General features: G+C 36.8%; 1 protein-coding gene across 8 annotated transcripts in view; it reads left to right on the top strand.

Moving 5' to 3' along the window:
- Positions 1-18,780, top strand: part of SENP6 (SUMO specific peptidase 6) — a 73,041-nt gene that overhangs the window by 12,475 nt on the left and 41,786 nt on the right. For 5 of the 8 annotated variants that reach the window (XM_074538357.1, XM_074538355.1, XM_074538354.1 and 2 more), the window contains exons 2-4: positions 6,289-6,382; positions 12,636-12,699; positions 13,158-13,300. In XM_074538357.1, the coding sequence (XP_074394458.1) occupies positions 6,289-6,382; positions 12,636-12,699; positions 13,158-13,300 (301 nt within the window). The remainder of the gene's footprint in view (positions 1-6,288; positions 6,383-12,635; positions 12,700-13,157; positions 13,301-18,780) is intronic. The other 3 variants (XM_074538361.1, XM_074538356.1, XM_074538360.1) reach the window with 1 other exon arrangement.

The following is an 18,780-nucleotide window of genomic DNA, read 5'->3' as shown; positions in this document are numbered from 1 at the left end:
TGGTTGAACAGGAGGAGGGACCTGATATGGTTGGAAAATAGCTTTTCCCCTCCCCTGCTGCTCAAGGGGTTCTTGCCTGAATTAGTTTCCTTCCCCAGCTTGTCTGTCAGTGCTGACATATGCAGGGTGCTGGCAACTCTTAGGAAGAGTGAGGGGCCTGTAAAACTCTTCATGTAGTGCTGCTGAATTCAGACTGTGAAAATGCAGCCTCACTGTGGTTGCACAGTTGATATAGTAGAGCTGATGGTATCAAAGCTGGAAGATAAAAAGCTGTTTTGCATAGAAGCCTGTCTGGAAGAATAATGAAGCAATGGGGAAAGTAAACCAAAAAATATTTCTGTGTTAGAGTTTTATGAGTACTTGTATCCTCTTAACAATATATCTGATGACTCTAAATGAGCAACAGATTAGAAAGCTTAGAAGCATTCTTTTTCATTTATTTAAATACGAGTCTGGATGAAGGCAATGATTCTGAGTACATTTAAATTAATTTACATTTTCTGTGCAAGCACTGCAGTATCTGATAAGTTGGTTGCAGTTGTGATGGTGTAAGCATTTGTAAAATGAGGCTTGCAGTGTTTCTTTACCAGCAACTGGGGGAAAAGAATGTAAACTTCAGGTCTTTCTGAAAAAGCATCTGGATCCTGAACCTAACCTTTGTTTGATCTGGATTGTGTGTTTAGAATGGTTCTTATACACACAGAAATAGATGAGATTTCAGCAGATGAAAGACTTTACAAAAGTTTCTGTGTGTGCAATAGAGACCTTGAAGTCTCTGCTATTTGGTTCTGGGGGTTGGTAGGGAGTTGTTCTGGCAAACCAGTGATATATATGAAAAGGTTACTTTCCTAGAAAAGTTGATCTTTGTGCGGACAGTAAATGCATCTGACTCCTTTGGTGAGTTGATCTGAGAGAATCATACAACTGTTAGGTATGAAAGTGATCTTAAAAAAACATCTAGTTCCAATGCCCTTTCTGTGGACAGGGATACCAGTCACTAGATCAAGTTGCTCAGGGCCCCATCTAGCCTGGCCTTGAACACTTCCAGGGGTGGGCATCCACAGCCTCTCTGGGCATCCTGTTCCAGTGCCTCACCACCCTCCCAGCAGAGTATTTCTTTGTAGTACATTTAATCCAAACCCGCCCTCTTTCAGTTTAAAACCACTGCCCCTTGTCCCATCACTGTCTGTCCATATCAAAATCCCTCTCCCTTCTTTTTATAAGACACTTAAGGTACTGCAAGACTGCAGTAAGGTCTCTTTGAAGTCTTCTCCATGCTGAACAATCACAGCTCTCTCAGCCTGTCTTTGTAGGAGAGGTGCTCTCACTCTCTGATCATCTTTGTGGTCCTCCTCTGGAGCCACTCCCATCAGTCTTTCTTGCATTGAGCCCCTCAGAGCAGGATGCAGTACTCCAGGTGGGGTCTCACGAGAGCAGGGTCACCTCCCTCAGCTTGCTGGCCACTCAGCTTTCTATGCAGCCCAGGATACAATTGGATTTCTGGGCTGTCACTGAGCACTGTTGGCTCATATCCAGCTTTTCATCCATGAGAATACCCAGGTGTTCTCCAAAGGGCTTCTCTCAGTGATTTCTTCTCCCAGTCTGTACTCATGTCTGGGATTTCCCCAACTCAGGTGCAGTACCTTGCTCTTGGGCTTGTTGAATTTCAAGGGAAAGCCCACTTCTCAAGTTTGTCCAGGTCCCCATGGCATCAGGTCCTTGTGTCCTGGTGTCAGCTGCACCACTCAGCTTAGTGTCATCTACCAGCTTGCTGAGGCTTCTCTTGATGTCGCCATGTCATTGATGAAGACATGCAAGAGCTCCAGTCCCAGGAGTCAGGAGACCTGAGGGATGCCGCTCGTCACTGGCTGTCATTGGACATTGGCTGCATCCCTCCAGCCGGTTCCTTACACACTAGATAGTCCATCCATGTCTTTGCAGTTTGGAGATAAGGACGTCATGTGGAACCATATTAAAGCCCTTAGAGAAGTGTAGGGAGATGGCATCTGTCAGTCTTTCCTTGTCAACCATTGTTGTCCTTCATTCCATCATAGAAGGCCACCAGATTGCCCAGGCATGATTTGCCCTTAGTTGAGCTATGGGCACTGCCTGGGGTCACCTTCTTGTCTCATATGTGCCTTAGGCTGTCTTCTGGAAGGATCTGCTCCATGGTTTTCCCAGGCACAGAGGTGAGGCCCTCTGATCTCCTGCAGCTCCCCACTGCTACCAAAATCTTGCTGTACAAACCCAATCCAGCATCACATACAAAACAATAAAGCAATAGGGATGTTTTTCTAGTGAGTTGTAGTGTCGACTGGTATGGAATGATTTGCCTTAGAGGCACAAGGTACACAAAACATGAGAAAAACACATCTTCCAAGGTGATGTCTTTTGCTGGACACTAACACTTTACTAAATACTGTGTATGTCATTTCTCATTTAGTGCTTTAGGCAGAATTTTAACTGGGTTTTTTGCAACTGCAAAATTTTGCTCTTATTTCATGGATATTCACTATGAAGTTTTTCCTTCCATTTAGGAATTGCTTGAATTGTTGAATGACAGTAACTCCTGCTGAAGGAGTTTACAAAGCAGTGTCCACACACAGTAATTTAAAGGTGTTGATCTGCTTGCTGACATTTTCCTGCAGGCATATTTTGCTTTCTAATCCAAAATTTGATAATTGTGTTTTACACAAGAAGACTGTATAGCTTCAGGGTGTGGTTAGTAATGACATAAATGTCCTAATGAAACACACTATTTTTTCAGGAATTTTTTTAATTGGCTTGTTAGAAATTACATGTAACTGTTGTTTAAAAAAGCAATGAAATGTGTCAGCTACACCTGTGTCACTTCTCTAGTTAAATTCCATGTACTTCCTTGGGCTCAAGGTATCTTCTGATCCCTCCCTTGGTGTAACAGCACCAAAGGGAGTTAGTAGTGGGAGGAAAAAAGAGAGTGAAATCTGCCTCCAGCATGCTGCCTGTCCTAGGCAGAGGTACAGGGATTACCTTGTCTTGACATAATATCTTAGGGTTAGCTCTGCTTTTTTGAATATTTTCACCTCATGGTAAGACTGTGCCTTGTTGACTAAAAAGACCTTGAATAGTGCACATAGTGAAAATTGCATCATTGGGGTTCCAAATTGAGGTCTTAGTACAAAATAGTCAGCAGCTTAGCCTTAGTAACAGATTACTTGTTATCCCCTTAAAAAAATTAAAAATCCTGTATGGAATCAGATACCAAGTGGCAGTTCAGCTCAGGTAACTCAGGTGAACTCTCTGGCTAACATGATGGTATACTTCTAGATTTACATTTTTGTTAGCACCAAGAGTGCTAGAGAGAGTGAAAATTGATCCAGGGTTGAATGAGCAGAACTGGGATACTGAGATATTTTCCATGGATAGCTGCACTGATCAGTAGCATTGAATGAACTGTCCAATACAAAAATGCATAATTAAAAGAAGAATTACAGAAAATGCTAAGAAACCTTTTGAAAAAGAAAGAAAATATGCAGCTGGAGTTGTAAAATATTTGCAGCCCGCTTGGGAGTTATTTAAAGGTATAGGAGGCTTACAGCATGCATGCTACTTGTTTAAGTAGATTTCAAAAGGCTCCCCAAATGCTAAAATGCCTGGCTAAACAGCTGAGTAAGATATAGTATCTGAAATAAAACTTCATAGTTCTTGAATTAGATCTTTTATCTGAGTAATGAAAATAGAAGTTAATTAAAAAAATCTGGTGGATTTAACCTGTAATTATAATGAAGTGGGGAAAAAAATTGATTAGTAACTCCCAACAGACATAAAACTATTGTTAAGAAATACTTAACAATAGTTAAGTCAAACTCAGCAGGAAAGTTTGAGGAGTGTCTGGAGGATCAGTAGACAACCCAATTGAAAAAGGTGGCTTTGGAGTATGTAAGGTCGTAGCTGAATAATGGAATTGCTTGCACTCACTTTGGCAATGCTTAGAGAGCTCTTCATGCCAGAATGTTTCTTAATAAGGAATGTGACAGAGTGTACGACTCAAAATGAAGCATCAGTGGAAGAAATTGCAGTACATTGAGCAAACTGTGAACAAGGCAGCCTGATCAAATGGCATTCATCCAAGTGTTGTGAGAGGAACTGGGGGATAAAGGAGCTAATGACTGCAGTGTGTTGCTTGTGGTTAGCATCATATTTCTGCTACAGGTAAGGAGGGTAGCTAGCGTGATATCAGCATTTTAAAAGGCAGTGGCAGTATTTGAGGAACTTTACATCAGTGAGCTTTATAATTTCATGGAAATTATAATGGAGACCAGAATTGATTTCATTGTTCTCTCTGTAAAGTCAAAGGCTTTGGGAGAGGTTGAATTACCTCTGAATAAAATGGAAAATTTTATGAGAAACAATTGGGAAGAGTTAGAAAAAAGAGGGAAAAAATGTTTGTTTTGTTAATAGGAGTAACCAGTTGAATTGCACAAGGATCTCTTACATTGGTGGACAGTTATAAGGAAAAGGGTGTGATGGCCAGGTGACCAGGTTAGTAGATGGTTAAACTATACTTGGGTTAGTATAATGTCTAGCTATTTTTAAAAAGTTGTAAATGCTCAGGTTTTGAGTTATGTGGGTTGAAATTGTACATGAAATTCTGTGTAGGTAAATGTCAAGTAACCTGAGCCACTGAGAAGTAAAAAAGGGACATTTTTGTAGGTAACAATTGGCTCTGAAGTGCTTCTTAACCAATCATGAGTGAAAGGTGGAATTACCTGGTACCTAAAGATCAGTGCAGTTCTCCTAAGCAATGAAAATAGCAAATCCACTGTAAAGAAATCTGTAGAAATTTGTGAGACATATGCATTTTGAGTATTCCTCATAGTGTGTGTATCCTCATCTCAGCAGGGTACAGTAGACTAGAAGAGGTTCAAAGAGAATAATCAGGAGGGATTTAAAGTCTTGAAACAGCTTTCATGTGAGGATTAAGCTGACTAATTTTTTTTCTTGTTCTGCCTGGGAAAGGAAGACCATGGAAGAACACAACAGGAATCTATGCAGTCATGAGGGAATAGGAAAGGGTTACTTATTACTGTCTTCCTGAGTACATGGGCTGGAGAAACAGAGTACTAAGAGCAAAAGGTGCCAGATTGAATCATAGTCAACAAAAGGAGATAGCCGTGTAATTAAGCTGAGATACTTTCTGCTGCAAGATGTTGTTGATTCTATATATAGCAGTCTTGATAAAAAAGGAAGCAGGGAGAAGAAAAGGGTAGGAGAAGCTGTTAACCACAATGTTAATATGCAAAAATATGTATTTACCTTATTCACCCATGGCTCAGGACCTGCAGTAGGTGCAAGTAGTTGGAAGCAGAAGTTGAATATGCAATAAGTATTTCTGGGTGCATTGTTTATACTTCATCCTAGACACATGTTGTTGGTTGTGATTTTCTTACTCTTTTCTATCAGAGTATATGAATTTCATCCGTTATTTCTAAATGCTTTTTCAACGATGTAAAGACAAATGTAGTAAGAAAAAAACACACTTAAACCATAATGAAAGCAGCTGTATAGTTTGTCTCACACAGAATTCGTGTGACAGCTCTTAATTGCAGTATTTAGGCCCAGGGGGAACAGTGCCGTGCTGTAACGAGTGCTGTCTCCTGCTCTGGAACACCTTTACTTAAGAATACCCCATGCCATGATATTATATGAAAATCTCCATAAGGGTGGATATTGTAGTAGAGAAATCTGCAATTTTATGTAGTAAGACAGAAAGTTTTTACTTAGTTGATGTTAACGCTGAAATTTTAATTTGCGCTGTATGTTAATTCAGGTCAGTGACAGATGTAGAATTAAAAATCCAGCATATTAGGTTGAAATTGTTCTTCAGACAGTTTGGAATTGTTGCTTTTATATGAAAAAATTCAGAATACATTTGGTTATTAGTCATGTAAATAATCCCTTTTTAGGACCCTTTCTGTGTGTGGCATACAGTTCATATCAGAGAAACTACCCTTAAATTTATGAGTATCAGTAAAACAGTTGAAAAGAGTTACTACATGACCTCAGGTCATAATTTTTAATAGCTTGCTAACTTACTGCTAATAAGATGTTGACAGATACTTTTATTTATTTAGGGAAATAATAGTCACCACTGTATTGATGGACTTACTGGTGAAATGATAGTTAAACACTGTTGTCAATAAAATAAATACTTGGGGAAAATACGTGCATCTGGTTTACTCCTCTAGTTTGTGTTGATTAATAACTCAGCTTGAAATCAAGACTTATCTTAACTTGTTCTCATTTCAGCTTTGGATAGATCACAGTCCAAGAGAGATGGAGGTTTTAAAAGTAATTGGAGCTTTGATCATGCAGAAGAAAGTGAAGGAGATGCAGAGAAAGAGTAAGGATGCTTTTATCTAGGCTATTGAAAGTATAAATGTGTATTTATAATTAAATACTTACTTTCTGTAATTTATGAATAAGAAAAAATATATAATATTTTAAACTTTCCGTGATTAAGAAAAAATATTTCAAATAAGTTATTATTGTAAATAGTATTGCCAAAGAGGAGTTCATTATAATGTAAACTTTATTGGGAAAATGGGGCTTACAACACAGGGCACAGCAGATTTCACCAGAGTTGCAGTTGTCTTTGGAGCTTCTGTGTAAGTCTGAGGAGCACAGACAAGCAATATGTGAACAAGCACAATAATGAAGTTGATAGGTAGGCTGTGCAAGCACCTTCAGCTTTTCCTTCCTTTAATGACGATGAGATCAGAACAGTTATGGTTCAAGTACTGCAGTGGCTTTAGGCCTTCATCAAGTTAAACTGAGCTTAAAGATTCTAGGTTTTTCTTCCTCTGTTTATTTCACTGAATGGAGTTAAGGCTGGTTTTTTTTTTTTTTTCCTTATAACTTAATCCTTTACTTGGTATGTTTGGATTTTGGCTAAGACTTTAATCCTGTGTGTATAGTTTGAATGCATACTTTGTCCTTGTGACATTTTGTTGTTACTAATATGTTTTCTCAATATGAATGTATATATTTGCAAAATGACTAATGAATTGTTAAAAGAACAAATGTCTTGCACAAAGAATTCATGTCAATTTATTTGTTATTCTTAGATATTTGCAGAGTAGAATCTGCAAATTTAAAAGATATGCTGTGGTTCTCTAGTAAGAAGTCGCTGAATCCTGTGATTAAGTAGAAAAAGAATTCATATATGAATTTGTATCATCTAATATTCTGCCAAACACTATGGATTGGAAGGGAGGTAGGAAAATAGACATAACCACAGAGGCTGCAGCAGCAGGCTATGCTGTAATCTTAATAAAACATTAAGAAATGTGAAGTTTTAGTAATTAAAAAATGAATGCAGGAGTTCATTAAAGTGTGAGGTAAGCATTAAGAGCTCTTGTCAAAACAGAGCTATATTGGAAGTTAAAAGCACTTTTTAAAGGGTTCACAAACTAGGGGCATTTTAGTTTTATAGAATTAAGGTCGTGTTGTTCCCTAGCAACTTTACGTCCATTTGTAGTACACACAAATATGTTCTAAGGGCAGTACATACCATGCAGTTACTATTTCCATTTTACTTGCCTTCAGAAATAAGTCACATTTGAAAACATAGCAGCTTTTTTTCTACTAGTAATTTACTGCTGTTTTCCATCAGTCTCCAGCTGATGTTGACTTAAGAACATAGGATGAAAAATGTATAGAGTAATGATGCTAAAAATAAAAGTTTAAAAAATTATTATGAAACATAATCTTTATGTAATTGTATCTGATTTTAAGATTGTATGTCTGGGTGATTTTTCATTTCTTTCATATATTCTCTACAATAAGCAGTTTTTCCATAGCTAGAAATGAATTTTTATTGCCTACTTAGATCATTTTTGATTTGCTTTTATATCTGTGAATTATGCACAGTCTTACTCTGAAGTATAAATAGAAGAGTAGTTGAAAATTGATTTAAACTGGGGATCTCATCTTCTTTACTTACTCTGAGGCAATTTCTTATTCCCTCCAAACTGCCACATGTTTTAAGCTGCCCACTATTTACTTTTGGTAACACCTGGGTTTGTTTATCTTAAAGACATAGCAAGCTTTTAGCATTTTGAAATAATTTCTATTTTTTGCTTTTTTGATGCATTTTTATTTCATACAGCAAAATATAGACAGAAGGGAATCTTCAGAAAACAAGTAACAGTAAATTTTCTTTCTTTTTTTATGTCTAAATTTCCTTTACCCTTCGTAGAAGATTTCAAAGTTTAGCAGCTTTAATTCATTAACTTGTTCCAGAATAAAGCTTTGTGTCCCTCCCAGTATTTTGAGCATATTGTGCAGTAGGTAGGTATTTGCTGTAGTGTGCTGATACTAGTAACTACAGTGTTTGACATGGTTTCTTTGTGGCGAGAGCTGAGTCTGAGGCAAGCAGCTGGATGCATCTCCTGCTTGTTGTGGAGGCACTGGGGTTGTGGTGCCTGACTTTATCAGAGGTTTTTCCCTCTTAATGGCAGACACACAATAGGTTTGTTTTGAACTGGCCTGAGAATAACATCTCAGCACTTAAAGGAGTGGCTGTATTCTTGTATTACTGCATGAGACCTGTGCTAATGATGTTGGTCAGCCCTGGATGCCTGCTTGGGTGATCTTTTCTTCAGTGAGATGAACACAAAGTATGGTTAATGACCTCCTACCACAGCAATTTTTAGAACAGGTAGATTTTTTTAAAAGAAGGGTGTCATTTAACTTACTTCAGACGTAGGTGAGATGAGTCATAATGGTTAAGATATCAAATAATGAACACAAAAAGACTAAAGAATATTTGTAAACTGAAGAAGCTTTGGAAAAATAATGATCATGCAACACTATATAAATTTAAATTGATGCCAGAGTTGATACTCAGTGTGGAACAAGAGTTACAGAAATTGAGAATGGGAATTAACAAATATCTTATCCCAAAGCAAATGCCTGCAGATAATGCTCATCCATTTGAAAGAGTAAAAGTGACATTTTTGATGTTCTAAAAGGTTTGATCTACTCAGGATGGTAGCAAGTGGCTTGAGACTTTCCTTGCTTTATAATTGGAGATCCCATAGGAGATCTGCCTTTATGGAGAACCACAGAAGAAAAGACCTGTTGGTCAGCTGAGCACACTGAAACCTGTGTAGTCCACCACAGAATAAATGGTGGAAATTCAGCTGGTCTTGTGTAGCAGAAGATATGAAAGGATGGCAGACTTAAACAAACTTGGCCACTTTAATATATTTGTATGATTCATGACATTAACATGTTACAAGATGCTTTCTGGTGTTACAGCTTACTCTCTTGAACTGTCCTGGATAATTTATGTTTACTGCCTTTGGAATATCTCTGTAAATGTTTTTGAAATATATCTGTATGCTCCACAGTGGTTTTGTAAATGGATGGGCCCAGATTTCTTTTGGCTGTCATACTGTTTTCTTTATAGTCTAGACTTCTGCCTTCCACTGAGATAACAGTAGCCTTATCAAAAATAAGAAATACAAATAAATGGGCTTAATATATTTGTACTACAGTGTCTTTACTTAACTACAGTTTTCTTTCAAAAAGCTTTATTTTTTGCCCCTTCCATTTAGAGGAATAAACCTCTTTTTTCCATGTGTTGACAAATGGAAAAGCATTGTACTGTGTTATATATTTACATTGGTATTGTACTGTGTTATATATTGAGCTTTTTTCCACTGCTTATAAAATCTGTATTATTTTCTCAAAAAATCCATCCATAGTTAGATAGTTTTTTTTTTTTACTTCTTTTTTGAGCCCATTAGTAGGGCACTGTAGCCTTTAAATTGATGAAAACTTTTTAAATTATGTCTAATTTTAATGGAATGACTCTGTAAATGAGTTAATAATAATACTCCTACTTCTCTTGTGTCTCTGATAGTGCAGCTTTTTTAGTGTGCTGCCTACCACTATGTAATTTAAAACAAAGAATGTACACAGTGTGCTGTGAAGGCAAATACGTCAGCCTACTGGTTTTATATGTAATAGTTTTCAGAAAGAAATTTCAATTATGTTTGAAATGTGACTGGATCAGTTGATAGAAATATGCTTGCAGCTTATTCGAGTGTAACCTCAATGGTCAGCAGAGGTTTAAAGTTTGAGTTGCTTGTAGAAAGTAGTGAAAACATAGCCTGTTAATCTCAGCTGTCTAACTAACTATTGCATAGCTCTTAATGTTTTAAAACATCAAACAAATGGCAAGTGATTAGAGGTAAGTAAACAGTAATTTTTGTTTTCTTGTTCAGTGCCTAAATATGAATGTGTAATTATGAACTTCCCTTAAGAACTAGGTAAATTGCTTCTATTCCCCCCCCCATATTAGTAGAGTTAACATTCATTTGTTACAAAATTTTAAGGAATGTATTGAAAAGTTAGAAATTATGTTCCACTGTGAAAATAACCAGGAAACCCATGGTTCCCTGGTTAAAAGTGACAGAGTGTGGAGATGTCCTTCCAGCAGGACAACTGAGGTTTCATTTCAGGGATGTTAAAAATATTACTGACTGGTATGTTGGGGGAGTGGTATAGTGTTTGTTTTGGGTTGCTTTTGGTTTTTTTCCTGCATGTATAAATTGCATCATTGAAGCAGGCAGCAGGAAGCATGTGATACATGAGCAAATAGACATGTATTCTGCTCTCTGAAAAAACAACCTTTCTGCTTCTGGTGTGGATGCTTCACATTCCTTAAGATCTAAAAGTATTGCTTCACTTAAAACTTCCAATTTTTTAATACTGCTCTAGTCATGTTGCCTGGTAAGAGTTACCCTTGTTCATTGTGATTTGAGCCTTGGCTCGGTGTTTTTGTCATTTGCAATGTGTTAAACTTCTCTTACCTCCCCCCTCAATTGCCCTTGGTTAAAATGGTTGTCGTATTGAAGCATGTTGACATCCTAAAAGTATCAATACAGTACAAAGGTGTTTTGAAAATAGCCATCATTTTTGTATGAACTAAAGCTAAAGAACAAAAGCATTTAGAGGTGAAACGATCTGACTAGGACAGCACTGTAGGCAAATGCCAGAGCTGCAGATACTGTAGGTTGCTGTTTGTGTGTGTTGCAGGGTTTTGTTTATTTTCTAGGATATGGAAAATTTCTGAAATTGCTAAACTCTGTGTCTACTGATGAATGTTTGAGAACGCTCCATGAGCCTCCCTTGAAAGGATGATTTGTTCTGAAAGAGAATGTTAAAAAAAATGTTGCAGGATGTAAAAATTTAATATCTATGGGTAGTCTGTACAGAAGTACAACTGTACTCTTTTGCCTTTGTTTGAAATTAGTGATGAAACTACTACACTGTTTGTTTTACCATTGAGCACCTGCAAGTTTAGTGCTCTGTAAATGAAGGGAAAATACAACAATGCCACTGGCTATATGTTCACATTACATCATTCTTCCCTTTTCAAAATCAACTGCATGCACAGTCTTATCTCCTGAAGTTTCAGAGTCTGTAGATCTCACCCAACATTTTAATTTTATTTTTATTTGCTCTAAGGCTATTTGTATTGCATAAGATGGAAGAATAAATTGTTACATGAAGAGAAGTATTGTGAATGGAAAAAGTTGTTAGGAACTTGAGGGACGGAGCACTGAGTAATTAGTTTATTTATATATGAAGAGCTAAAGTCACTGTATGTATTGCAAACCAGCACGTCAAGCTGACACAGCTAAGAAAAGTATGTTTCTCTTGTATCTTCCCTTTTAACACCTGGCAGAACTGCTTTGATTTTAAGGAATTTCTGCTTGAGTGATCTTGATTAAAACTTTTCAAACCATGCAATTATAAATTGGCTAAAAGTTGTATTGTTTTTTTGTCACCAACATAGGAGTAACCCTATCAGGATTGATGAGATGGGAATGTCTGCAGGTTGTTCCTCCTGGAAGCAAGAATATGTTAGACTAATCTAGCTGCTGTCAGTATGAAGAGTGTGGTTGGGGTTTAAATTTAAGTACTTAAGATTTCTTGAGGATAACTGCCTGTTACTGGAAAGAATGGTTTTAGAGTGTCACAGAGTGGCTTTTCTTCTTCCCCATTCTAATGGTTGGGGATTACAGGTATTGAAAGTGCTAAAAAACCCACATTTTAGTAAGCAGTAGAACCAAACTGAATATGTTCTTTTTACTCTTTTTAGAAGCACATACTTTGGGTAAAATGTAGTTACACTAAGTTCTTCTCCTAAAGCAGTATGAAGTCTGCAGTTTTAAACTACATACTTGAACATTGATAGGCATAAGCAAAGTAAGATCGTGTTTTATAGGTTAATGATGTTTTGGACTCAATTTATGCAGAGAGTGTAGAATCTTTTATAGTGTCAGTAATATTGTTGCAGCCATATTGAAGGTTCAGTAGCATTGTCTGTTTTGAATTAATCCTTTTCGTTTTGCATTTTGCAAAATAATTTGGTTTACACTTTAAGTTCAGGTTCACATTATGCATCTGATCACTCTGTCGCTCGTTTCATGTTCCTGTTTTATGCATATTTATACAATGTGTATATGATGCATTTAAATGTAGAGGGAAGGGGATAAAAAAACCTTTTGCATTTAAAATGTTTGTGTGTGCTCTGTTGGATTACAGTGGATGTGCTTTTCTCTCCCACACCATTCTAGCGAGGCAAATCTGCTCAGTTTAGATGACAATGATGAGTCTTTCAGTCCCAATGAAGAAAAAAAGGTAAATAATTGGTTTATGTCATGGCAAAAATGTATCTTTAAAGCTTTTTAGGTTCTTAAACAGTATTGCGTAGCCATGTGTCCAGTGTAAAGAAATAGAAGTTTCTATTGTGTTTTAGGAACATATGCCCAAGCTGTTTATCTGTCTACCCTTAAAATTTTTATTCCCCTCTTGATCTCAATAGTATTCTGAAAAATATGAGCAAGACTAACTAATTCTAAAAGTTTAGACAATTATCATAAATAGTGTACTAAATATAAAATATATATTGTATTTTGTTAAGTAAGGTGTCGTAGTATAGGTGTAGACAGTGTGTATTGTCCATGAAATTTGGTATAAAAGCAGTTTGAAAATGGAGCCAAAGTAATATTTATATTAATATTTTGCATTAATTTTCTCCTTCTAACTTCTACACAATTATACAATTATTTTAATATATGTGAATTCTGTTGTGGCAGTCAATTCGTTGTCGACCTGGAGCTATCGGCGGCAGCAGCGATGCCATAAAAGCATACGCAAGGCGAGGCAAAGGTGGAGGTTTCAAACTTCTAAAAGGGAATGCAGTCGGCCTCAACATGATGGGAAATAGCAAGAAACTGAGGTAATACATTTAATTTATGTGTCCTTGCTTTGATCGTTATACAAATCAATACACAATAAACAGAACTTCTAGTCCTTATGTCTTGTGTGCTGTGCATTTTAATAAGCTGTAGTGTACTGTGCTTCTGAGTAAAGAGGGAAACCTAGATTGTTCTGGTTTTTTCTCTTAAAAAATATTTAACACGGCATTAGTAAAGTACCAGAAGCCTGTTAAAATGGATTTAGAGCATTCAGAGGTGTATTTGTTTGTACCTTACCCATGTTGCCTGCATGTGTTATTGTTCCCTCTTTACAGTGATAGCAGGTAGGAAAATACTTTTTACACCCCTATCCAGATTCACTTCTTTCTGTGATGCTGAATTGTCAAGGTTAACTCAGGATGTGTTTTCTGGTTTTCTTACTGCAAGATACATTTTCATTTTGGATTCACAGACTTTTTTTTTAAGATTCAGCAAATAGCCATACTTGTATAGGCCAACTTGAGACTGTCGCATGCGTTTAGAGCAGACAGGAACAGTTTTTTAACATTCACTGTTGTACTTGCTTTTTACTATTGTCCCTAGCTTGTAAGAGACTGCTTTCTTTATTTAGTATATAATAAAAAGTGATATATTCACCTGAGTTTCTCAGGGGATGTTTCATATTGCTAAAGTGCACTCACTGTAAAGGTTGGTAACCTTTGCAGGAAGGAAGAATTTCTAAGATACCCAGCTATAGATGGGCCAGTCTTTAAATATCCATTGTATCTGTAGCTACATGAGAGATGTCTGTGTCTTCATTTGTGTGGCTTATCACCATCTGGAAACTGAACTCTAAGGAAGCCACTTCCCTTCTTGTCCTCTCCAGTAAGAGAGGGACCAAGGCAGAGACTATGGGTTGAGATAGCCATTTACTGATAGCAAACAGCAGTGGAGTAAGAAATGCACAGTGACACAGAAATATTAATAACAAAAGCGTACAGAGGTAAAGGAAGGTGCTTTATGCACAAAAGGTGTTTACCACTTTGACTTAGTTCCATATGGCATGGGAGAAAGACAAGATGGTGGGCACTCCTCACAGCTGGCTCTCCCCATCCCTGAGCCTGAGACAATGGAAAGCAGTGGGAGACAAAACCAAGGAAGTGAGATCATCTATGCTGTGCTGCGCTCCTGCTCCACTGCACCAGGCTTGGGTTCAGGCTCAGCTCAGACTTGCTTCTGCCGCTGCTTTGGACCACTCTGCTGGGCTCAGTTCCACACAGCTCTGCTGCTTTTCAGAACCACATCCTGGGGTCACATCTCACAGGAGTGGGAGGCTGCTGAGTGGCAGGAGCAAAGATGGAATCTGCAGGGCTGATCCCAGCAACTCGGCCCTGATGAGGAGAGTGAGACAAAAATGGCACACTTCTGGGGATATGGTCCTTATTCTTTCCACCTGACACAGCCCCCAGCCTTGATTTCAGAGGGGCAGTGTAGCAGTGTAGGCATGCCCACAACGTAGCCCCAAGCTCTGGCCCCTCTCTGCAATCAGGACTCTTGAATGCTCTAAGCACTGTTGGTTCGTGGGACCATCTTACCAAAGCCACTTGAAAAAATAAATCCTCCAAGTTCTGTGTGATATATCTTCTTTCCTGCTGTTTCCTTCAAGCCTGATTTCTTAAGATAAACTGCTGGACTATTATGTGGAACTTTAAAAAGTTTTCTTAAAAGTAAAATTTACTTATTAATGAAAAGGGATTTTTTTAATAGGTTATTTTTACATTTACACAAATCAGCATTGTACTTCGTTGTCCTTGATTTATCTATGCAAATAATGTTTTGTCTTTAAAATTTTTTTTGTATACATGAGAGATTTTTAAGATGATATCCAGATTTCTGCCTTGCACATCTTCAAATTCACCAGTTCTTACAGAATCCTCCTGGTCATTTCCATTCTTTAGTATTCTGTTCTTGAACATAGATTTGTGATTGTTACTTCTACCTTTATGTCTGTCAGGGCTTGTTTGCTCTGTTTTTCTGTTTTACTGTTGAAGAAATCTGTGCATCTACATTGTACTTGTTCTTTGCTTTGAGTACACATTTCAAATTTTCCTTCGTCTGGCTATGGTATTTGTAGTGAAATCCAACCTTACAATGTAAGTTTTTTTTTTTTGAAGCAGTCAAACTTGACTGCACATGTATGTTTATACATACTGTACGTGTGTGTTTTTTTTTAAGTTTTTGTTTTAAGGTAAATAGTTACTGAGGTTTTTTTAGATGGTCTGTGCATGTAGTTCAGACATTCTGTTGCCTGGGTTGGAACTGCCTTCTATTGACAAATTATACAATATAAACCTAAGACCTAGTAGGATTTAAAAAATTCAACTAAAACAGTTAAATCTGTTGCATGTAAATAGGCAGCCACCTTTTGTCTAGTACTGAGATACATACTGAATTTAAATGAAAAATATATGTCACCCTTTTCTTAATAAACTGTTGTTAATGAAGGACTTTGTTATGAATAATGGATGTGTATAGACCACTGTGACTGCTTCTCACATTTTGGTCACTGCATTTTGTGGTTGTGCTCCAAGTGATTATCTGGATTTAATGACATTGGGATATTTGTTGCACCTTTCATAATGTGTATCAGTAAAGGTTTGGGCTCTAGTCACTGTAGTGGTGATTGCTGGTTTGTTCACTTGGAAATGCAGAATGGAAGGTGCTTAATAGTTACTCTTTCAGTATTTAGACTCTTCAGCTAGAGGAGATTCTGAAAGTTGATAATACAGTTGAACTGCTAGATTAAATACAAGAAGATCAGGTATTTGATATTCTGTATCTGTTCATGGTGATTTTATCACAATGTTGGAGTCTTTTTCCATCTAATTTGCAGAATAAGGACAAAAAATTCAGATCAATGGGGCTTGGCTCAAAGGAGTATTATTCTAGTAGAATAGTCCCTAAAATTCAGAGAATAAGAGATAGGAAAAAGGGATATGCAAGTACAGTGAGAAGAAATATCTGCTGTACTGTCAGAAAAATTCAAACCAAGCAAAAGGTTATGATCTGTTACCTGATTGAGCAAATCCAGTATCAAACCATTAACCTAATTAGTTTTGGTTGTATTTTTTTAAGCATGAGGTCTTACTTAAAATAGTTTTATCTTTGCTAGCTTTCAGTTACTTGTATTAAGGCCCTTTGAGATTTTCTTTGATAGTATTTTGTTAAAAACGTTATTTGATGAACAGCAGAATTAATGTAGTCTGTAGTTGTGAGTTTTTGAAATATTGTTCTTCCTTTACTTCTAGCTCCATCCATTTATCCAGTTCAAGCTTTTTTTTTTTTTTTTTGTCTCTTGAATATGTGGTGGTAAGAATTTCTTAGGATCACCTGATAGTACGTGGTAGTAAAACCTTGTTTTTGTCAGAGCCTAGGCTTCAAAGTATTGTGTGGTTTCTGAGCTAACATTAATAAAACATTTATTGTTAAAATACTGTAAATTCTTTTTAGAACATTTGTTCTTTCAAGGAACTTTCTGACCATTGCATCACTCTGCTTTTAGTGTGTTATACTAATTTTCAAGAAATTGTGCTGAAACTTGCAAACTCAAATTTCAGTTCTGATGTCCCTGTTTTGCAACTTGCTAGGACTTTATTAAAATAAACTTGTATTTTCTGGTGTTTCTTCTGTGTTGGGTATGTTCCATTCGGAGAACAAGATTATAGAGCAGATTGTGTTTTAGAGCTGTCCTAGTTGGAAGCATGTCTGACACCATATGAACCATTTAAGTGTGCCATCCAGAACAGTCTGCTGTGACTCAGATCTGATCCCTGAGCAGTCTGTGATACTCTATTCCAGCACCTACTGGAGTTTTCACTACGTGAGTGAGGCAGAAAGCAAAAGTGCTGCTTAACAGTTTTTTCTGCTGTGGGGGCCCATGGCAGAGTTTCACAATCATGATAGCTTGGCAAAGGTCAGATCCAACAAACACAGTGGTAAAACAGGAGATACATATGCTTACTTGCTTGCTTGAAGTCCTTAGGTCTTAAGTATTTGAGAGGGCATTCCTGCAGTCTGCTTCTGTTTTGTTGTTTGTTTTTTTTTTTTTTTAATATTTTTCAAAGACATGAATGGGAAGCCAAAGAGGATTTGAGACATTCTAAAGTATTTAGGGCAAGTAGCTGTCAGTTTTTTATTTCTGAGGTAGCAAATTAGACGCAAGGTTGACTGTAGATTGATCTGGATGATGACTGACCAGCTGCAGTTGCATAGCCTTGACTTAGATGCATCTGAGATGAATGTGTTTGCTTTGAGGAGGTTGGTGTTTGCATGGATGTTATTAGTTTTCAGGATGTTGGTCTGTTAACTCAAATGGTTTATGATATTTTTAAATTTCATGTTTTAGAGAAGAGGATTTAACCCCTTGGATTTGATAAGTCTTGTTTTGTTATGTTTGTGGTTATGTTAGGGGCAGGCAGAAATGCTCTGAAAGCTTCTCATCTTGACTTATGTAAGGCTACCAAAAGGGTTTGTAATGCTAAACTGAAATGAAAAAGCACAGTAACAGTTTACTCATTTTCTTCTTTTGGGGGGAATGTAAAGCAGGGATTAGGAATTGGTTGCCAGCTTTTTTTGAATTGTGGTACTTCGGGTTTCTTTTCATTGTTCATAACAGGAGAAATGGCAAGATAATATTTCTGAGAAATATTAGTAGTAGGAATGATTTTTCACATAATTTTCTCTAGTGCAATTAAAATGTCCAATTTGAAAAGCAGAGTTTACGCACTGTATTTCCATAGTTTGAGACAATTTGTATCATCAGCATGTTGTCTATTAAAAGTTGTGTGATTTTTGAACATTTCAAGCATAGTATTGTGTGTCCTGTCACAGCAGCATGCAGGATAATTCTTTAGGTTTAATGATCTCTGAAGGAGCTCTGTATTATTGATCTATTGTATCTTAATGTCAACTTTTACTAGAGGGAGTAATGGTAAGAAATCTTCTCTCCATAATTACTGGTTTTACGTAATAATGAGATAAAAGTCAAAAGCAAATGAAGAAACCCAAGAAATGCTAAGATACATTGGTGAATAAGAATCCTGTTGAGATATGAGTACCTGAGAATCCTTTGTTTTTTTTCTTTGTGAAATGTGTTGATTTTTTTCAGTTACAAGTCATCTTGCATCCATAAATTTTCTCTGTTCACTTTTTTTTGTGAGGGATATTGCTGAATTCAGTCTGTTCACATTTTGCCCCTTAAGTCATATTAAAGAAATTAATATTACGCCTTAATAAAATGAGAGATGAAAGTATAAAATTAGTTATAAATGGTTACAAGTCATTAAAAAGGCTGTGTTTTTTCACAGTACAGGGTTGAGTGAAAAAATCTTTACCTTTTTTCCCCAGAAAAAAAAATTGTGTATATTCTTTTACATCCATTTTATTATAAGGCTGAATGTTGATATGCCTGTAAAGTGATTCTAACAATATGTGTTATTGGTTCAGAAATACTTTAATACTT

This window comes from Zonotrichia albicollis, chromosome 3 (genome assembly GCF_047830755.1).
Source record: "Zonotrichia albicollis isolate bZonAlb1 chromosome 3, bZonAlb1.hap1, whole genome shotgun sequence".
NCBI lineage: Eukaryota > Metazoa > Chordata > Aves > Passeriformes > Passerellidae > Zonotrichia > Zonotrichia albicollis.
The sequence above is the reverse complement of the archived record's forward strand: the minus strand, read 5'-3'. Positions and strand labels throughout refer to the sequence as shown.